The sequence below is a fragment of the Canariomyces notabilis genome, assembly GCF_033297395.1.
Source record: "Canariomyces notabilis strain CBS 508.74 unplaced genomic scaffold N656scaffold_2, whole genome shotgun sequence".
Taxonomy (NCBI): domain Eukaryota; kingdom Fungi; phylum Ascomycota; class Sordariomycetes; order Sordariales; family Chaetomiaceae; genus Canariomyces; species Canariomyces notabilis.
In genome coordinates this window covers 1,438,782-1,459,440 of record NW_027041824.1, presented here as the reverse complement: position 1 = coordinate 1,459,440, position 20,659 = coordinate 1,438,782, and the positions used below count along the sequence as shown (strand labels likewise).

At 56.0% G+C, this 20,659-nt stretch overlaps 7 protein-coding genes across 7 annotated transcripts; 4 read left to right on the top strand and 3 right to left on the bottom strand.

Moving 5' to 3' along the window:
- Positions 1-230: 230 nt before the first annotated feature.
- Positions 231-4,391, bottom strand: N656DRAFT_723906 (AAA-domain-containing protein). The gene is made up of 2 exons (XM_064812523.1): positions 4,101-4,391; positions 231-4,038 (listed from the first exon to the last, which is right to left on the bottom strand). The coding sequence occupies exons 1-2, from the start codon at positions 4,215-4,217 to the stop codon at positions 427-429; spliced, it is 3,729 nt and encodes a 1,242-aa protein (XP_064674063.1). The 5' UTR covers positions 4,218-4,391; the 3' UTR covers positions 231-426.
- Positions 4,392-4,620: 229 nt separating this feature from the next.
- N656DRAFT_774767 (DNA replication licensing factor MCM7) lies at positions 4,621-7,693 on the top strand. The gene is made up of 4 exons (XM_064814336.1): positions 4,621-4,822; positions 4,888-5,147; positions 5,203-7,296; positions 7,360-7,693. Exons 1-4 carry the CDS (start codon positions 4,774-4,776, stop codon positions 7,441-7,443), a joined length of 2,487 nt encoding a protein of 828 aa, XP_064674062.1. The 5' UTR covers positions 4,621-4,773; the 3' UTR covers positions 7,444-7,693.
- Positions 7,694-7,879: 186 nt separating this feature from the next.
- On the bottom strand, positions 7,880-9,373 carry N656DRAFT_700755 (mitochondrial ribosomal protein; the record flags this gene model as incomplete). Its single annotated transcript, XM_064810890.1, has 2 exons — positions 7,880-8,676; positions 8,731-9,373. The coding sequence occupies 2 exons, from the start codon at positions 9,371-9,373 to the stop codon at positions 7,880-7,882; spliced, it is 1,440 nt and encodes a 479-aa protein (XP_064674061.1).
- Positions 9,374-9,662: 289 nt separating this feature from the next.
- N656DRAFT_774766 (ribosomal biogenesis regulatory protein) lies at positions 9,663-10,752 on the top strand. Its single transcript, XM_064814335.1, has one exon. It carries the CDS (start codon positions 9,843-9,845, stop codon positions 10,443-10,445), a length of 603 nt encoding a protein of 200 aa, XP_064674060.1. The 5' UTR covers positions 9,663-9,842; the 3' UTR covers positions 10,446-10,752.
- An 855-nt stretch (positions 10,753-11,607) lies between these two features.
- Positions 11,608-13,852, bottom strand: N656DRAFT_700990 (uncharacterized protein; the record flags this gene model as incomplete). Its single annotated transcript, XM_064810911.1, has 3 exons — positions 11,608-12,320; positions 12,388-13,176; positions 13,312-13,852. 3 exons carry the CDS (start codon positions 13,850-13,852, stop codon positions 11,608-11,610), a joined length of 2,043 nt encoding a protein of 680 aa, XP_064674059.1.
- A 1,995-nt stretch (positions 13,853-15,847) lies between these two features.
- On the top strand, positions 15,848-17,688 carry N656DRAFT_841947 (FAD/NAD(P)-binding domain-containing protein; the record flags this gene model as incomplete). The annotated part of the gene is made up of 2 exons (XM_064819017.1): positions 15,848-16,696; positions 16,755-17,688. 2 exons carry the CDS (start codon positions 15,848-15,850, stop codon positions 17,196-17,198), a joined length of 1,293 nt encoding a protein of 430 aa, XP_064674058.1. The 3' UTR covers positions 17,199-17,688.
- A 141-nt stretch (positions 17,689-17,829) lies between these two features.
- Positions 17,830-19,268, top strand: N656DRAFT_745560 (terpenoid cyclases/Protein prenyltransferase; the record flags this gene model as incomplete). Its single annotated transcript, XM_064812905.1, has 2 exons — positions 17,830-18,196; positions 18,260-19,268. 2 exons carry the CDS (start codon positions 17,830-17,832, stop codon positions 18,877-18,879), a joined length of 987 nt encoding a protein of 328 aa, XP_064674057.1. The 3' UTR covers positions 18,880-19,268.
- Positions 19,269-20,659: the final 1,391 nt, after the last annotated feature.

Sequence of the window (20,659 nt, the reverse complement as noted above, 5' to 3'; positions counted from 1 at the left end):
GGTTGTCATGCTGGAGGTCCTAAGGGGCGTTCGCGCAGCGGTGGGATAATTACCTTGGGATGGATGTATGGACATAGTAGTTGGGTGGTGTGATAGGGGGAGTGGTAGGGGATTACTAGTAGGTATGATTCGGTTGATGTAGGTTCGGTTGGAGCTCGATTAGATTGAACAATAGTACACAACATGAAGATGAATCAAGACCATTTATGGTGTGCCAGATCTAAAGTGAGGTTTATCGTGCATCGCTTTTCCAATTCTGGTCTATATAAGAACACCAGCAATCTTTTAACCCACGCCGCGCACTGCTACCACGACCGCTTCCAGCCAACAATTCACAACATTATATAACCTACTTCAATCGTACACGCTCACAGATTACAACTGCAGTGTACCAGATCCACCACCTTGCCATCACTCCTTCAGCACTCACATGAGACTACTCCGCCCCCCCACCTCCATACTGCCCTGCCCGTCCCTCATCTCTCCGCTGCGGCCCACAACAAACTCCCGATAGATCCGTGCGAGCCTCGCGCGCTCATCTGCGCTAAGACTGGCCCGCGTGCCCTCGAGCGCCTTGGCCAGGTGTTCCCACCGGATAACCACCTCTGGGGTATTACCGGCGGCAGCACCAGGACCGCCAGTTTCCTGCGCGGCAGCAGCGCCATTGGCGGTCTTGCTCAGCTGCTTGGCGCGTTTCCGCGCGAGCCTGATGCTCTCCAGCTTGGCCACGATGGTGGCCTGTTCGGCCAGCTGAGCTTGCCGCGTCCGGGGCGGGGCGGACTCCTGAGAAGGAGCGAGGCTGTCCTCGCCATAGCGGAATTGGACAAAGTTGCGGGTCGAGGTGGAAGAGCTGGCGGGTTTCTTGCTGACGCCGCGCCGGGTGGTGCTCACGGCTGGTTCCCGGTCATTGAGGACGTCGTGGATAGCCTCCAATTGGGCGTTAGACACAAGCGCCTGCAGATCCGCACCGGAGAAACCCTCGGTGCGCCGGCCCAGTTCGAGCAGATCTTCCTCGGACTCCCACACCTCGTCAGCAACCTTGACTTTTTGGACGAGCGCCTTGATAATGTCGAGGCGGTCCTCTAGGGTAGGCAAGTCGCACAGCAGGGACTTGTCGAGGCGACCTGGTCTGAGCAGGGCGGGGTCGATCAGGTCGGGTCTTGACGTCGCGGCTAGAACGTAGACCCCTGACAAGCCCTCGGCGCCGTCCATTTGAGTTAGGAGCTGGTTAACAACCCTGTCGGTGACGCCCGTGGAGTCGTGGCCGCGCTTAGGGGCAATCGAGTCGAATTCATCGAAAAAGAGCACGCAGGGCTTGGCGGCCGACGCACGCTCAAAGAGATCTCGTACGCTCTTTTCTGACGCGCCGATGTATTTGTTAAGGATTTCTGGGCCTTTAACGCTGATGAAGTTGAGGCCGCATTCGCCGGCTACTGCGCTGGCGAGGAGGGTTTTGCCGCATCCGGGATAGCCGTAGAGTAGGAGGCCCGAGCGGAGTCGGAGAGGACACTGCGCAAATATCGGGGCGTACTTGGTAGGATATTGTAGCGTCTCTAGGAGGACTCGGCGTGTTTCGTGTAAGCCGCCAATCGAGGAGAAGGTGGTTGTTGAGCTCTGCAGTGTGACATTGCGCAGGGAGGCAGGCGTGAATCCTTTGAGAGCCTTGTCAAAATCAGCACGGGTCAAACGGATGCATGTTGCGTCGAGGTTGGACGACTCGCCGATGGATCGGCTAAGCGCCTCATTGCGCGCTCTTGAGATGAGCAGAATCAAATCGCCGGGCATGTAGCCGTCTGTCTGGCCAGCAATATCGAGGAAGTCGAGATTGGCGTCAAGTATGTATCCACTGGGTTTGGTTCCGGCTTTCTTTCGGCTCCCGTGGACTCCGCCATCCATCCAGCCGTCCCCGTCATCATCAGTGGCGCTGCCATCAGCGGTGGTCGGGCGGCTGCCACCATCGTCGGCGACTTCGACGTCCTCGGGAGCGACCGAACCCTGCTTCGTAAGGGTCTCCATGATACGCCGCCTCGTCTCTTTATTCGGAGCGCTTAAATCAACAATCTCGCGAACAACATGTCCACCGACGAGGACAGAATGCAGCGAGTCTTTACTCCGGCAAGTAGCCAGTAGCACCACGTTGCTGTCCGTGCCACAGTATTGTCTAACCATCGAGCAGATTGCCTCGCTAATCTGCCGACTTCGCCCGTTTTCATTGCCTACTTGCAACTCCGTCTCGGCCGGACATAACCGGTCCAGGTCATCCAAAACGATAACGGCTCTGCCGCCGAGTCTTGCGCCCCAGCTAGCAGCCATGAACAAACGGTTGAGCGTCTCCTTCACGTTGGATATCCTGCTTTCATCGTTTACGAGCTTGGTGCAAGGAAAGTAGGTCGTATGGTAGAGCTGAGAGGACCGCAAGGCGCGCACAACCGTTTGCGCAACCGATGTCTTTCCTGAGCCTTGTCCGCCGGTGAGAAGCACAGAAGACATATGAGACAGATGAGTTCTGAGTTTCTCGAGCAGAGCGTCGATGCCGACAAGAAGGACATCAGGTGAACCTGGAACCGTGTCGGTATCAGTGTCTGACAACCAGGTTGGTTTCGGGATCGGGGGCTGGATGGAAATGGGGAGCTTCCACTCCGAGCCAAGGATCCAATTCAGCGGTTTCTTCCCTGAACCTTGCGGCCCGGCCTGAGAGGGTTCAAACTTCACAAGAGCGCCTTCCCATCCTCGAGGACACTCCAGCCCATCATGCACTCCGAGGACTTGGCCGTCTGTGAGAGGACCCAACAGCAGACCATTACCTTCTGCGCCGTAAATATGCTTCACCTGATTCGCTGCTTCTTCCCGCTCGGTTTTGGATTGCCCACCAAACTTGAGGCCAGACGTGGACAAAGGCTTTGACGATATGAATGGGTAGATTTTGAGTCTCTGCACCGAATCCCGTGGGATCCCTTCTTGATCAGGGATTTTTCTAGGCAACGGAGTGGGAGCGGGCTCGACTTTGACAACACCACCAACTATGCCCTGACAGCCAAGCGCCGCACAAAGCGGCGACGAAAGCGCGGCCGCCTGTCCATCAGGCGGTTCGTCCCATGGCCGAAGACAGGCGACAAGCTTGGTGGATGGTTTGGCAGCCGGGTCTCCTTCTTGCGGCTGGGCCTGTGGATCTGGAGGCTGCTGAAGACCGGCAGGGCGCACAAGGTTGACAGACACCCATTTAACTCCTTTCAGTTCCTTCGCGAACAAGAGATCCCGGTCAACCCAAACACTAAAATCTTGGGATGGTGCCTCGTCGTCGAACCACTCCTGGCAGTTATTCCGGTCAGTGCCCCTGAAGAATAGAACTGGCTTCTTCTCCTCCTTTGTGCTCCTACGCCTGGCCGTACTCGTTGAGCTTTTGCCGCTTTTCCTCGATGTGCCCCCGACACTCCTGTTGTCCCTGTTGCTCCGCTGCTTCTGTCGCGTCTTGGGCGCGACTATGACCTCAGCGTCCGGTGCAATCTTTGCGAAGGGTGAGTCAGCGGGCAATGACGGTTCCAACGAGAGAACTTTGATAGTTGCGGTGGAGGTTTGCGAAAGGTATAGCGTCAATGGATGGCCACCAGCCACGGCCCCCCCTGGAGCATAGGCTGGATTGGGCACGGCGCGAATCTGGAACAGCAGATTGTCCTCCAAGAAGGTGCCGTGCAGCTCGATCATCTCCCAGTCCTCGGGTGTCAAGGGCTCGATGTTGACGGTATGCGCTATTGGAGGATCAAAGTGGACGGTGGCAGTCACTTTCTGGCCGTCCCGAACACCCACGGCTGCGGCAAGGGTAGCGTCTATCTCGACGAGGGGCACCTCCTGGTCTCGTGGGCCCCTCGGGCCATTGATGCCGTCCCTCCCAACTATTGGGGCAACTCTCCTTCTGCTAGGCATGCCCGTCCACCCAACATAGATGGATTTTGTCGACGAAGCCGATCCCGGCCCATTGGAGCCAGTAGAGGCAGGGGGTGGAACGCGGTAGCTGAGCTCAACGACGACATTCTGGGCAGCCTACACAGCATGATAGTCATGTGTTAGATATTGGAGCAAGACACGCAAATTAGGCGACGTACAGTATTGACATTGGCGAGCAACGATGAAAGCGAAGACGGCAGATTGGCCAAGCAGCTCTGCAGATGCACCAGCGAAATCTCGGCGGCCGTCGACGGCGAGTTCTTCCGTGGCGCCATTTCGACTCTTCAGGCTCAGGGGATGGAAATGACGGGTCTGGGAGGACTGGAAACCCAAGCGCCAAAGTTTCTAATCCATCAGAATCCCGCTTTGGTAGTCCGTCTAAGGAGGTAGGAGGGGCGCGTCACTTGCTTCGCAGGAAGCCGCTTGCCGGCAATTTACATGTGCCGAGGCATGCACGGGAACTCGACCATGCGGGATTGGGCCTGCGCCAAGGGAACGGCAGTGGGGCCGATGCCAGGAGATGGACCCAGCGTTTAGCGGAGGTCTCCACTAAACTCAGCCAACTGATCTCAGCTGCGCGGAAGGTTGTTTAATTAGAACCCTTGCAGCAAGACGCGGTGAAAAAGTCGCGTCAAAATGCCTGGACGCGTCCCCCTGTCCACCCGCTAAACCCAGCCTCCTGCTTCCACAACCACAGTGTCTTCCTATGCTTTCTTATCGCAAACCTCCCACTTAGCAATTCGATCCGTCGTAACCATATCCGCCACACTACGGGCTCAGAAGTAGCTGTCAATTCCGCGCAGAGAATAATAGCAGACCATACCTGCAGCCATGGCGCTCTTGCAACTACGAGCGCCCGTGGATTACCAGGCGCAACAGGGTATGTTTAGAGAAAAAGAAGAAATCAGCCAGGTCTGCATAGTAGGGCACGGCTGACTGGAGTAGCCGCTTTCGAGGCCTTTTTGTCCGACTTCAAGACTTCGCCCGAGCAGACCATCACACACGCATTGGGCAACATCAATATTGACGAAGACGACCTCAGCGACGACTATGACTTTGTGGACGAGGATGAGAATGCGCGGCAGCAGCGCCAGAGGGACAAGGCCCGCAGGCGGGCGCCCCACCACAAATACAAAGACATGCTGCAGGAGCTCGCCGACAGGAAGATCGATGAGGTTACGATTGAGCTCGATGATCTTTACGCTGTGCGTCCAGGCCAATCAAGCCCCGAGTCTTGGGCCAGTACTGACAACCTGATAGTACGAGCAGGACGTGAACGAGGGGCTCAAGCTTGTCGAGTCGGTTGAGAAGAACACTAAGCACTACGTTGAGATCCTCTCCAGGGCTGTTGACAAGCTCATGCCCCCGCCGAGTGAGGGCATCACGTTCAAAGACGATGTGCTCGACGTTCTCATGGCGAACCGGCAGAAGCGCAACAGGTTACTGGAAGATATCGCGGACAGGATATCGGACCCTACCGTCTTGAATGATCAGTACCCGGCACAGCTGACCCGGCGATACACGCTAGTATTCAAGCCCAGGACCTCGACGCCTGATGCACCTGTCAAGGCGCTCTCCGTCCGCCAGGTGCGCGGCGACCACCTTGGCCACCTCATCACCATCCGCGGCATTGTAACGAGGGTTTCCGACGTCAAGCCCATCGTCCAGGTCAGCGCCTACACCTGCGACCGCTGCGGCTGCGAAATCTTTCAGCCCGTCACCGACAAGCAATACGGCCCTCTTACCGTGTGCGTGTCCAAAGACTGCCAGGAGAACCAGGCTAAGGGACAGCTGTACCCGTCATCGAGGGCGTCAAAGTTCCTGCCGTTCCAAGAAGTCAAGATTCAGGAGCTTGCAGAACAGGTGCCGATCGGCCAGATCCCTAGGACTCTGACCGTCCTCTGCTACGGCAGTCTCACCAGACAGGCCCACCCGGGTGACATTGTTGATATCGCCGGCATCTTCCTTCCCACCCCTTACACGCGCTTCAAAGCCATGCGTGCCGGCCTCCTGACCGACACGTATCTCGAGGCCCACCACATTACCCAGCACAAAAAGGCGTACGAGGATATGGAGATAGACCCGGTCATGGCACGGAGGATCATCAAGTTCACGCAGTCAGGCAACCAGTACGAGTATCTGGCCAAATCGATTGCCCCCGAAATTTACGGCCACCTAGACGTCAAGAAGGCGCTCCTTCTACTCCTGGTAGGCGGTGTTACCAAGGAGGTGGGCGACGGCATGAGAATCCGCGGCGACATCAACATCTGCCTGATGGGTGACCCCGGTGTAGCCAAGTCGCAATTGCTCAAGTACATTTCCAAAGTCGCCCCGCGCGGCGTCTACACCTCGGGCCGGGGTAGCAGCGGCGTCGGTCTCACAGCCGCCGTCATGCGCGACCCAGTCACCGACGAGATGGTGCTCGAAGGCGGCGCGCTGGTCCTCGCCGACAACGGCATCTGCTGCATCGACGAATTCGACAAGATGGACGACAACGACCGCACCGCCATCCACGAGGTCATGGAGCAGCAGACCATCTCCATCTCCAAGGCGGGCATCAGCACCACGCTCAACGCGCGCACCTCGATCCTGGCCGCCGCCAACCCGCTCTACGGCCGCTACAACACGCGCCTGTCGGCCGTCGAGAACATCAACCTCCCCGCCGCCCTGCTCTCGCGCTTCGACGTCATGTTCCTCCTCCTCGACACGCCCACTCGCGAGACGGACGCCCAGCTCGCCAAGCACGTCGCCCACGTCCACATGCACAGCCGCCACCCGGACCTGGGCACCGCCGACGGCGTCGTCTTCTCCCCGCAGGAGGTCCGCGCCTACGTCGCCCAGGCCCGCACCTACCGCCCCGTCGTGCCCCAGGCCGTGTCCGAGTACATGGTCAAGACGTACGTGCGCATGCGCAACCAGCAGAAGCGCGCCGAAAAGAAGGGGGGCAATGTCAGCGGAGCGAACAACAATTTCGGCCAGACCACCCTGCGGACGCTGCTCGGCGTCGTGCGCCTCTCCCAGGCGCTGGCCAGGCTGCGCTTCAGCAACGTGGTGACGCAGGAGGATGTCGACGAGGCGCTGCGCCTGGTCGAGGCCAGCAAGGAGAGCCTGGTGCAGGACGACAGCCGGTCCGGCGCCGGCAGACGGGCTCTTAATGCTAGCAGTAAGATTTATAACCTAGTCAAGGGCCTGGCCGACTCGGGGGCGTGCAGGCCTGATGATGATGACGTGGACGGTGACGATGAGGAGTTTGGCATCGAGCTGAGCTTGCGCAAGGTCAAGGAGCGCGTCATTGCCAAGGGGTTTACTGAGAACCAGTGGTTGGCTGCGCTGGAGGAGTATACTGAGTTGGATGTGAGTTTAACTTTATTCCTTGTGTTTTATCCATTTGACATCTGCTAATTCCGGTCATTGTAGGTCTGGCAAACGGCTGGAAACGGCACTCGCCTGGTGTTCATTACTTCTGGCAATGGCGACAGGGAGGAGAGCCAGGAGCTGTGAATGTGGGAATGATCGAGTCCTCGTTTAATTGTCTTGTGTCTTTTTGGCGTACTGTAGGCGTTTAAATCAGGTGTCTGCTCAAGGTACTGGACGGTTCATCGGTTGGAGAAGGGTGCTGTAGAAGCTAGGGATAGCCATTGATGATTTGTGAGAGAAGTCCCCTTTGCTCGGCGTCCCGTGGTCAACATGTCGCCGCCTTTGCCCTGATACTCTAGTTTTAATTCTCCAATTTAATTCCCCAATTTAATTCCCCGATTTTGACTGTGCAGCCCGCAAACCAGGAGAATACCGCGCTCAGATTTCCACTTGCACCGGGCAGCGCAACAATCCAATCTCTATGTATAATACAGGCTTACAGTTGTAGCCACTTTATCTATAGATTACACAGACCGCCCGCCTTGTTACCTTACACAAGCTACCCAACCCCCGGTCAGCCTCAAATCCTCATGGTCATGAGCGCGGCGCGTTCCATCTCGCCGAGCACGCCGTTGCCGCCGAGCGCCCACTTCTCGGTAACCAGCTTCTCGTCCACCGTGTCGCGGAGCAGGCCGCTCGCGGCCCAGTACTCCATGAGCGAGCGCGCCTCGGGCTTGCTCGCGCCGTTGACGCGGACGACGTCGACAGAGCGCAGGACCGACTCGACGCGCTTGTCGTAGCCACGGAAAAAGGGATCGGGCTGGGGAACCTCAGCGGCTCCGCGCGGGGCCTGCTCGGCCTCGCGCTGGGCCAGGACGAGCTCCATGCTGGGCACGCGCGGCGCGTTGCTGCGGCTCGTGGCCGCGATGACGGCGCCGCCGCCCGGGAAGCTCGTGTTGCCGGCCAGCAGCTCGGTGAAGTGGCGCACAAAGGCCAGGTCGTGCGAGTGGATCAGCTCGAAGCTCGGCGAGCGGTAGTCGGACATCTTCATGATGTGCGCGAGGCCGTCGAGCGTGAAGAGGATGGGCGGCCGCGGGACATTCTTGGCCATCAGCTCGTTCCACAGTGCGCGAAAGACGACCCAGGCGCCTTCGGGTTCTTTGGCCGTTTGGCAGAGATTGAGGAGCGGGGTGTTGACGGTGATGTTTTGCGGGAGCTCGGGGTGCGCGGTGGCAGTGTACGTCTTGGAGAGGACGGCTTCATTGGCCTTCCTGAAGTTCTGAATGAGCTTGAGCACGTAGTTTGGTTGCATGTACTGAACCGGGTCGGTGCCCGGGATGGGCGCATATTCGGTGCTTGCCGTGGTTAATTCCTGGGCTGCAAAAGGTATCAGCACCTAAAGCCGACTATGCTAGGGAACACCCATCTCACCATCTGGAACATGGATCACAATCCACTCGTTGAGGTAAGCATGCGCCATAGCTTGGAGAAGCATCAGGCTTTTCCCCGTGAACTTGTCGCCCGTGAGCACGAGCCTTGCTGTTTTATTCTCGCCAGCCGCTTGCTGCATCCGGCCCATCACGTCGACAGTCTCGTTCCGCACCAACACTGAGGGTGTCCTGAACATATTCCAGCTTTGTGTCGGTTTGAAGGCCTCACAGGCGCGCAGCTGGTCTTGCAGGCCCGCTGGTAGAGAGAAAACCTTGGCAACGTTCCCGGAGTCGGCCATGTCCCCTGGGCGCATTTGGGTCAGCCACGGTACCGGAAGGGCATTGTCGTTGCTAAGGCTGATCCGCTTGCGCCACGCCTTCCGCTCGCCAGGCAGCGGGGCTTTGCCCCGATCAATAACCTTGTTCTTCTTGAACTTGCTGAGCGTCATCTTCTTTCCAGATCGGTAGGGCTGCAGGGCGTTGGGGTTCTTAGGCACCGAGGGCGCAGGCTTCGGGTTTTGACCGGCTTTGGCGCCCGTTGTCGAAAAGGGCGCGATGTTCTTGGGCACATGCTGGGGAACCGAAACTGGAAGCGTCGTCGGCGAGGGCCGCACGAGGCACCTCAAGCACTTGGAGGCCGACATGATGTGCCCGAGTGTCTCGTGTTGTCTGTGTCGGCGGCGGTGGCTTCTATTGCATCTTGGGGCGGCGTCCGAGTCGCCAATGGCCGCCGGCTGGAGCAGGTCAAAACCGTCAAAATCTTTGGAGTCTGGAAACTCCCGAGACAAAATCGGACGGCGCGCGTTGAAAGATCTCGAGCACGGGCCCTGCCAAGCAGTTCATCCACACCCAGGTGATCCCACAGATTGCCAGAAAAAGTTTAGGACCCCGCGACAGACCCCTGCCAAACTGGATCTGCAGCTCCTCACCGCCCAAATTTTCAGCGCTTTGCAAATCAGTAATTCATATCGACATCCCGCACCTCAATCGCAGACAGCTTTGTGCAGTATTTGTGCAGTAATCAGAGAGCAAGAAGCATCACGAGGTACAAAGGTTACCAGACAACCCAGTCGCCGCCAAGTATCACAAGAGGGGAAACCAACCGAAGACACAATGTCGACAACCACAACACAAAAACCGCCCAAACTGCCCGTTACAGTCGACAAGCCCACGCCATACACCTTCGACCTAGGCCTGCTCCTAGCTAACGATCCCAACCCAGTCGCACTACCAAAATCCAGCGACCCGTCCGCTCTCGAATCACACCTCGCCTCCGTCGCCCGGGACGGCGCGCAGGTGCTCATCAACCAACTCCTCACCACCTTACCCATCTCCTCAACACCCCAGGGGGTTCTCCTGACCTTACCACCCGTACAAACCCCACTTCCGCGGGAGAAGCCCGTACCCACACCCAAACCGGAAACAAAATGGTCCGCCTTCGCCAAGCGTCGCGGCATCAAGCCCAAGACGCGCGAGCAGCGGCGCAACCTGCAGTACAACGAGGCCACGGGCGAGTGGGAGCGCAAGTGGGGGTACAAGGGCGCCAACAAGGCCGGGCAGGACGACGCCATCATTGAGGTGAGCGCCAAGAAGGAGGCCGAGAGGAAGGAAGGGACCAGTGTGCGGGGGGACAAGCGAAGGGAGATACGGGAGAGGGTGAAGCGGAATGAACGGAGGATGCGGAGGAATTTGAGGAATGCTGAGGGAAGGAAGTGAGGTTTTCTCCTTGTGGGTCTTTCGTGCTGAGATGGAGGATCAATTGTCGTTTCTGTTCTTCTCCGGATGTATCATTGCATCAACAACGGCGTTTGTGTTCAGGGTTAATTATGGCTTCTGTACCCGGCGTTCAGGAGGCAGGTGTGATAGGGTAGAATCCAAATCCGTGGTGTGTCTTTGAGCAAATTCATAAGAAGCTCCTGCGCTTATGAGCAGTTGGTTCCCTCACCTTGGCAGGAGAAGATGTCTCATGGGAGCACGGGCAGAAAACTTGAGGTGCCGTCGGAACACCCACCCATCTCATGTGCCGTAACACCGAATCTGCTATTTTACAGTACCCCCTTGTTGTCCCGGCCGAATAGATATCCACCCCCTGCTCAGTTGGGCTTCTTGATCCCGCATTCACCCAAGCTTCCTTCGATTGAATTGGATGTCCCAAACCGAGCATAGAAAACAAGGACAGTAAGAACCACTTCAAACCTTCCAGTTGCTCTCTTCTGCATTCGCTCCAATTTCCTACAACTTTCTTTCACGCCCTACCCAGGCAGGGAGCCAAAGTCGTCTGTCCACACAAGCCCGGAATATCTTGCGAGATACTCAACACGGATCTCTGTGCCCACCTCATTGTCTTGCGAGATACTCAACACGGATCTCTGTGCCCACCTCATTGGCACGTGCCCAGCGATGATATCGGCGACTCACAAGAAAACCAGGAATGAAAATATTTGCCAAAAAAAAAAATGGGAAAGTCCCGGTTTTCAGGGCGACAAGGCGTGTCGAAGATTGGCTGGGTATTTCCATAAAAACGAACCAGACAAAAGAAAGAAAGAGGAAGGGAAAATGCGTTATGGGGGGAAGGGGCGAAGGAAAACAAAGGCACAGAATCGGGCTAGCGTTTGACCGATCAGTGTAGAGAAACGAAGAAGAGGAAAACGAGGTTCAGGGCCAGCCCCCTTCGTGTATGCCCAATCGGATAGGTACAAAGTGACAAAACCGCGAAAGAAGATCTGGAGCAGTATCCGCATGATAAGCAAGCGGCCGCGGCAAAAGAGTCGTCAATGGCGTCAAGTCGTCAAGGTGATGATTGATGCTTTCATGTACACAACGCATGCCTCGCTATTACCATGACTATAGAAATAAAACCTGTAGGAACAAGGCATGCTTAGAAATTGAGAGGCGATAGAGGCTTGATAGGTGAGAGGGGCCGTAGGTCGCCAGATCTCCTCGGTGCCGTCTCACGCTCGCTGCTAACTGTAAGGGTCGTCGACACCACCGAGCCAGTTTCGCCATTCTCGCTTTCAGGGAGTGCTTTCTTCTTGAAACGACCTTTTTGGTCGGTCCCGCCGCGGCTGGAGCTCTTGCTGCTGTCCGACGAGGAGACCTTGCGTTCTTCCTGCCTTTCCTCATCGCCTATGGCGCCGTTCTTACTCGGATCGACGGCTGCTTTCGGTGGCGGTTGGTCAAAGAGCGCATATTCCTCCTCGATGTACTTGGCCTCGTTTTTGCACCCCTTCCAGCATTCCCGCCAGTCGCAGACCAGGAATTTGAAGCAGAAGACGTCAATCTTCATGCATGGCTGGAAGCATATGCATAGATTGCGGAAGTCCATCTTATTCTTCTCCTGATGTGCAAGGAGAAGACTCAGGTGGCAGGTGATGGCAAAGAGGAGGTAGTAATTAAAGGGCGGAAGGTTCGAAAGCTCGTCGATGAGCATTTGGGGGACCTTCTCCGCTCCCGCGCACTCCCTTGCAATCCGCTCTTGCGCCTCTTTGGGGAAGATTTCGTCCGGGAGCTCGCGCAACCACGCCTTCAGCATGGAGCCGACAATATTGATATCGTAGAGATCAGGCTGTTCAAACAGATCCACATCTAGCTCTGCAGGGGCTGTGTCAGCAACCTAGGACGCGCCAACTAGGACCTTGATTGTGAGGCAAAAACACACCTTCGTCGAACTTCCTCTGCCACTTCTTGATCTGTGGTCCACTTCCTGGGACCCGATACAGTCCCTCTACGTCGCTTCCTTTGTAATTGAGGTAGTCAATCGCCCTCCAAGGGAAGGCGGGCATCCAGAACTCGGTCTTATCGCGGGAATCCTCCAACCTTTTCGATATCCGGGTAAGGCGCGTTTGCTCAATTAGCGGTAAGTTGATGACCTTGAGAACATAATGTTCATCGTCCACCACCGGCTCCTTTGGCGCAGAATTCTCATGCCTTGCACCCCCGCCAAAGAAGCGATTGCTCAAGATGCCGGCCGCCCTGCTGTGTTTGAGGTTGCTGAAGAATGCCGAGCCGCTGGCTTCCCTGAGCGAAGATGGCAGACCCCTGTGGTGACTATCCTGGTCCCTTGTCCTCCCGCGAACGTCCCTCGGTTGGGAGCGCTCCGCGGAGTGATTCCGAACCGCCGAGGACATCATTTCCCTAAACGAACGATCGTGTGGTTGAAGTGGTGCAGTCTTCAGCGGTGCTTGCGCCGACGTGTACGGCCTCTCTACCTCAACGGCTTTGGCCGGCGCCGGTACCTGTTCCTTAGGGCTCGGACTGTCTTTGCTATCCTTATCCTTGATCGATCTTGTACGGCTTAATAAGGTAAAAGGTTTCGGCTTAGATCGTTTTGAGGGGTTCGTGGAATTGGCCGAGTTCTCGCAGTCAGCGGACGAGGCGAGCGACACTTCGGACCTGGATGGCAGAGGTGTGTTCGGCTTTGGGGGTGCCGTATCTTGATGGGACGAGTCTGCATGTCGGCAGGTGTGGTGACGGTCAGTGAGAACTTGAGACCAGAACCTGCGATAAAAGTGCGTATCGCGGCGCGGGGCGGGGCAGACAGCGGCGGGGTGTTTTAGTATATGGGATGCGCAACATTGCGTACCTGAGTGTTTGGTGCTTTGTTTGGAGAGATTCGGGTGCTCTGAGTCTCTCGACATGGTTTCAGTGAGCGATTCCGACTGTTGGTAAGCGACCGGTCTGTCGGAAGACTTGGCCGCTTTTCCAAAGTTAAAACGGAAGCCCGATTTTGAGGCCTTGTCTCCGTCGTGCCTCGGATGTCTGTGGCCCAGCTGCTGTTGGTCCCCAGGCCGACCGCTTGGCGAGGGCAGCGGATCGGGAGCGGCACTGCGTTCTACCTGCTGCTGTTGCTTCCGTCCCTGCTGTTGCTGCTGTTGCGGCAGTTGCGCAGACTGAGGCTGGCTCAGTACCTCGGCAAGCTGCAGAGGTTCTCCAGAGTTATCTGGCTTTTTCTGGCCGAACCGGAAAGGCGAGCGCGGGGATCGGGGCGATGCTGGAGAGGCGGTAGCTGATGGCAGGCTTGCTGAATTTGGATTTGGGACTGGCGTTCCACCACCATGAGGGTCGTCGCTGGGTCGGCTCGGACTCCCCAGGGTGAGCGGCTGTGGGACTGGTTTACGGGCCATTCCTGCCTGGTTCCAAACTTCAGGTTGCCAGACGCGCCAGCTGCTTTGCCGCAAAAAGAGAGGGTCCTGCCAGCTGCGGCCGTTGCGCGCGCACAGCAGCAATACAGTGTATTGGTTGGATCTTACGGGGTAGGAATGGAAATAGGCGGATTGCCGTCTGCGACAAATGAACGCCCTTTCCCAGCCACGGGAGGCACGACGGAGTGCTTGGAGGGGCTCTGAGAGCGATGCAGTGCCCTGAGCCGCAGGACAAGACAAAAGGGACAAGCCGACAAGCGACAAGCCTGCCCTGATGAGGGACGTGCTGCGCAAATCAACGGGACCTGACACTGACATGGACAAGGGACACACCGCCCAACGACCCAGGGGTCCCAGGCCCCACAGGTTTGCGTGCCAAGCGCCACTTTGCGCGCTGGAATCCGCGATGCTGATTCGTTGCCCAAAGAGTATGTCCTTCGTACCTCCGCCCTCACCTTGGTACATCTACGTTAGGGCAAATACTACCCGGTAATCTTGTGTTGTGTGATGTCAGTAGGGTCTTACCTGTAGAGGACCTCGCGCTGCTCAAACCTCTAGAAGCCTGTTGCGCAGGCGAGGGTGCAAGTGCTGAGAGGAAATGGAGGAACTCCCTGCCATCGACGACTGGGTGGGCCGCTCGCTCAGGCGATTGGTTTTGGTATCCAGCATATGGAAGCCCAGATCGGAGGAGCCCAGGACTTCCTGAAACAAATCGCACAAAGGACTGTCGCGTGCAACGATCCGCCCGTCAGGGGGCGCTTTGTCACAAAGCCGGGCCTAGCCCAGCCAGCCTCGACTCGTACACACGTTGCATTCAGAGAGTATGAACATTCATACATACCCCCTTAGACGCTCAGGTCGAAAATCAGGGCAAAGCAAGGGAGCGCCACGATGACAGTGACAGGCGGTTGAAAGACAGCTGACGTTTCTAGTCAGGGGAATGGAATGCGCCGGCGCTAAAAGGTGTTGCAATCGGCTAATTCGAGTTAGAAAATGAGAGGGGTCGCAAAGGCACAAACGGACGAGCATCGCCGAGGAGGATAGCAGCTCGCCTCTGACATTGATTCGATGTACGGAGTACCTAGGTATGTATTAGTTAGGCATTCGAGGCATTGTACCTGAGGTTTGGCCCCAGTGCTCGTCCTGCTTTGTGTAACGACATCGAGATTTGAGAGCGCCCGAGACTCGGCACCTTCGTTCATGCGAACCCACATGGGTAGTATACGGGTCGTATACGCTGTATAGAGGAGGGGGTATCCCATAATTCTCATTACATCGTAACCTGGAAGTCATAGCGAAAGTGCATCGACCGGTTCGCTCCTTCTTCGTTGTCGCTCAGGGGCCACTATCAAGATATTCCAGATCACTCTTCATCATAACTGAATGCTGGTCATTGTCGACAAAACTTGTCTCAATACGAATGCCCGACTTACTGTAGCAAGGAATGTACAAGTACAAATACCTAAAAGTCCGCATTGAGTGCGTATGCCACGTTCAATATCCAATACTCCTCCCTAGTACTCTGAGATTCAGTACCAGTCCAGCCTCCATACTCGTAGTCCAAGCCTGTACAGTACAGCGTCCATACGCCCTGAGTTTCGGCTTACAACTCGATTGCAGTCTGCGATTAGTATTACCCCTTAGGTATCGGATATTCGTCAGGGTAGGATTAGGATGCTGATGCTGGTTTGTGGTGGGTGCCTGTTGGTTGGTATTGAATGCCGGGTTGTACCCGCTGGCTCTTCCTTCGTACGTATTTCAAGGGGCACTATCGGGTAGTTGACTGGATGCCAACCCCAACGTCTGACTCCTACATATGTATCCAGTGCCACGCCGTCTGGAACCCGGCTGGGTAGCTAGGCTGATGTCTGTCCAACTGCATACACCATCAGTAGCTAGTTAGACCGTCCCAAATACGCTCTGTGCAAACTTTCTACCCGTTCAGACTTCAGAGATCCTCGAGACAGATATCTCATCATGGCTGACGTCCGGCCCATCCGGGTCGCCATCTCTGGCGGCGGCCTCGCAGGGGCATCCCTCATCCATGCTCTGCTCCAACACTCGCACATCGACGTACACATCTTTGAGTCCAGCGCCGAGTTCAAGGAAGCCGGTATGGCCATCGGAGTGAGTCGCAATGCACTAGCCGCTCTCGATCTCATAGGTCCCACCGCCACTCGGTGCCTTGAGCGTGCCGGAGCCGTTGCCATGCGTGGCGTGCGTTTCTTGTTGGCCGAGGGGGACAGGCAAGGCAGTGTGGTCGATGAGGTTGATTACACGACCTCGGGAAATAGGCGGCTTACGAGCATCGTGCATCGTGCCGACTTTTTGCGCGAGCTACTAGCCAACGTTCCCCGGGAGCGCATGCACGCTTCCAAAAAGCTCGACAGGGTTGAGGAGGCCAACGACCAATCCATAACCTTGTATTTCACCGACGGCACCAGCCACGACTGCGACATCCTGGTTGGTGCCGACGGCATCCATAGCATGGTCCGGAAGCTCGTGCTGGGCGAGGACGACCCGGCAGCCTCCCCGCGAAACACGGGTGTGTGGACCACCATGACGCTCCAGCCGTACGCGGCAGCCCAGGCTAGCATCGGCAAGGACGCTGTCAGCTTTGAACACCCATACGAGCACTCGTGGATCGGCCGCGGGTCCTTTCTCATGCACAACTTGCTCAGCAACGGCCAGCTGGTGCAGCTCGTCATTGCTGCCAGGGAAAAAGAAGCCGAAGGGTCCGACGACTGGGCTAGGTCCGTGAGTGGAAACGAAATCAGGAAGCTCTATCAGGACTGGCCGTCGCATCTTGCCAAGGCGGTTGACTCGGTATGGTGTCCTATGCTTCGTCATATGCTGTCAAGCTGCTAACGGGCAGAACCCCCAGCTGCTGTGCCAGCAACCAGAACAACCAGCCATGTATCTGTGGGAGCACCACCTCCCAGCCCGAACCTACGTCTCAGGACCAATCTGCATCATGGGCGACGCTGCCCACGCCACCACGCCTTGGCAGGGCTCCGGGGCCGGCATGTCCCTCGAGGACAGTCTTGTGCTATCTGCACTGCTAGGCCAAGCAACGACTCCCCTCGACGCCCGGTTGGCTCTTAAGGTTTACGATCAAGTTCGTCGCCCGCGCACGCAGCGCATTGTTGAGTCGAGTCGCTGCACGGGCGCCATTCTGACTGGTCTCGGTGATGAAGCCGATGTATATGTCAAGGAACCGGGAACCTTGCTGCGCAGGTGGGACTTCATCTTGGATCTTGACATGGAGAAGCATATGAAGGAAGCTGTGGAATTGATGAACCTCCTAAAGCGGGAGGGTGCTGCGTAGGCTGGTAGTGTGCCATTATCATCACTAGGAGGGTGGGAACCACGTAAACCTTCGGTGTTCCACAGCAGCGCCATGTTTCAGGGTGAACCACGACAGTGATGTGGCAGGTATCCATACCACGGATGTAGCCTCAGGTGAAGATCGCACCTCAAAGCCCGCGATGGGCTTTTATATTGCGGCAAGGTGATTCTCATTGCAATGTAGATTGCAAGCATGCATCGCCGTTCCAAAATTGTATGTAGTATGGGACTCTGAAGGAGCTTACAACGGAGAGCGGTGCAGATCACGATGCCCAATTCCCGAAACAATTTGACGAGGTACCTGTGGGTCGCGGCAACGAGCCATCCCCAGAGGACGTGATCGTGCAGAGGACAACCAATCAATTCCTTGGACGTGTTCTAGCCTGCGAGGAGGGAGGATCGAGAGGATCGGGAGGATCGGGAGGTCTCGTGTAAGCCATGTGCGCGACAAAGATCGAGAACAGTTGAGATGAAATGGAGAATTGCTAAATCGAACCAGATTGGCCCGGGCGGCAGTCTCGGCGAAACCTCGCGATTATGTAAGCCAAGCTCATAGCTTGTTTGGACGTCATTCCTGTTTCCCAGCATTTCTCCCATAAATCACACAGACCATGGCTGCCAAATTCAAGCAGCTGCCCGAGGAGCTTCAGCTGGCCACATCAGCTCATGTCAAATACATCCAAAGCCTGGACACGAGAAAGGACGAGTATGACTATTGGCTGACGGAGCACCTGCGACTTAACGGACTCTACTGGGGCTTGACTGCCCTCCACCTGCTCGGCCATCCCGAAGCGCTGCCCCGCACCGAGACCATCGACTTTGTGCTATCATGTCAACATGAAAGTGGCGGTTTTGGCGCCGCACCCGGCCATGACGCGCACATGCTCTCCACCGTCAGTGCGGTGCAGATTCTCGCCATGGTTGACGCCTTCGACGAGCTAGAGTCGCGCGGAAAGGGCAAGGCGCAAGTGGGCAAATGTGCGTCGTACCAGGCTTCCGCGTCGATACACGAGACGCATGCTCGCTAACCCATTGGCGCAGATATTGCCAATCTTCAGAACCGCCAGACTGGCACTTTTGCCGGCGATGAGTGGGGGGAGGAAGACACGCGGTTCCTTTATGGCGCGTTCAACGCGCTCTCGCTCCTTGGGCTCCTTCACCTCGTTGATGTCGACAAGGCAGTTGATCATATTGCGGCATGCGCCAACTTTGACGGCGGATACGGAGTGAGCCCTGGGGCTGAGTCCCACGCTGGTCAGATATTCACCTGCGTGGCAGCCTTGACAATCGCCGGCAGGCAAGACCTCGTGGATAAGGAGAGACTTGGAAGGTGGCTCAGCGAGAGACAAATTGCCGGAGGCGGTCTCAACGGTCGGCCAGAGAAAAAAGAGGACGTCTGCTACAGCTGGTGGGTCCTCAGCAGTCTGGAGATGATCGGCAAGACTCACTGGATCGACAAAGACCAGCTGATAGCCTTCATACTCAGATGCCAGGACCCCGAGCGAGGAGGCATCTCAGACAGGCCTGGTGACATGGTCGATGTTTGGCATACAGTCTTTGGTCTTGCTGGGCTCAGCTTACTGCAGTACCCCGGGTTACAGCCTGTGGACGAGGTTTACTGCATGCCCAAATCCACCATCGCGCGGGTATTGGGCCGATGAACAGCAATCAACTTCTTCCTGGTGAACCTGGGGCATCTGACATCTGCACCAGTTTGCTCCTTGCAAAAATGATGTGACCTCGATTGCATTTTATCTCTTGCAATCTAATAACCTCCCAACACCACCCTCCATGTTGGATAGGATACAAGGCAAGAGAAAATAAACTCGCCTCCATTTCTTTACTTGTTGCTAGCATTTTCTTTGCAAGCTGGCTTAGAATTGGTGGAAACATTGTCTTCTCCCTTCGGAGGCTTCTGGCTGCCGCATATGCAGAGCCTTAAAGGGGGAAGGGGTTCGCAATAGACTACTGGCACCAAGTAACATTCAACAAATGATCACGGCACTCATTTAGATATTGACATCAAAATGAAAGGACTTCTAGGCTCGCTTTTGCACCCTTATCTACACCAAGTCACCATGATACCGAGGTAGGTAGCTAGATATGCCTGCCCATCCTCCTGAGAGGGGACCAGTAATAATGGCGCTTGACTATGTAGTAGGTTTTATTGCGACTCCCTTGATGCCTCCATCCTATCTAAGGGCACGATCAGAGAATTCTTCAAATTATAGGCAACTATATAACCTGTCTCCAGACATGCAAGTAGTCCTCACAGTCTACGGCGTTGCGGATAGCGAGTCAAGTAGGGCCTAGTCAAGTCGAAGTTGAGAATGCTCCAAGAATGCCAGTGTCTCTCAATCCACCACCGAAGCGGCTGGTCAAAGCCCAATACAATCCAGACGGTATCCTACGTGTTGCTGCAAGAGTACATACAACACTGATCTAATCTCACCATGATATGTCAAGCCCATGATTATTCAAAGGGATTCCAAAAACACTGGTTATTGCAGTCTTGGCAACAGAGTAGCCTGGAGGACTCCATTTTAAGCACTCATGGAAGATGCTTTCTTCAAAGGACATTAAGCTCAAGTCCTCGTTCTTGCCCATTGTCACGTTGCTTCATTAGTTATTGATGTTGCTCATGCTGACCTCCACGTCTATGAGCTCAGCCCTCTTCAACCTAGCAATAGCCATTCTGGCATCCAACCTCACCTCGCTGTTAGTGTGTACGGCTCCTCTCTCATAGTATTAGTATATAAGGTGCTCACCTAACACATGGATACCCAAGGGGATAAATGATAGATAAAACGCGTAGCAGCATGGAGAAGGACCATCGGAGATATGGGATCCCGGCCGCTTCTCTTCTCTCTGTCTGTGCATGGCTAGTACGCCTTGTTCTGGAGTTCACGGCAGATCTAAGAGGTAGAAGATGATATCTAAGACTACCATCTCATGATTGGTGCTATTCCAAGCCTTTCCGTTGCCCCTCGTTTTTCTTGCTTTGCTCTTTCTATCATATGCCCACATAATGAGCAAGGTGCGGCAGCTCCTTCCTTCTCCAGGTTTCTAACCAAGTTCTGGTCCAGGCACCAAACCTTCCATCAAGTCATGGTTTGATGCTAGTGGCACACAGCAAAACGAATTTTCAAATACCTCCAAAGTTGGTCGTTCTTGCTTCCTCCGTCCCATCAACCACGCTGCCACGCGTGGCCTGTCGTCCCTTCTCATTTTCATCGCCTTTTTCCCTCTCATCATTTCTTTTCCTATCGTCGCTTCCTCTTCCCGCGTGGCAAATTTCAGACGAACGGTGCGCCTGCATCACTGTGGTCCTCGAGGGTGGTCTTCAGTACCGTGCCTTCGTGAGAATCCCAGTGACGACGCGTCCGTCACTCTTGGTATGAGGCATTCATTTGGTCTCGTTGTCAATCCATGCAAGATAGA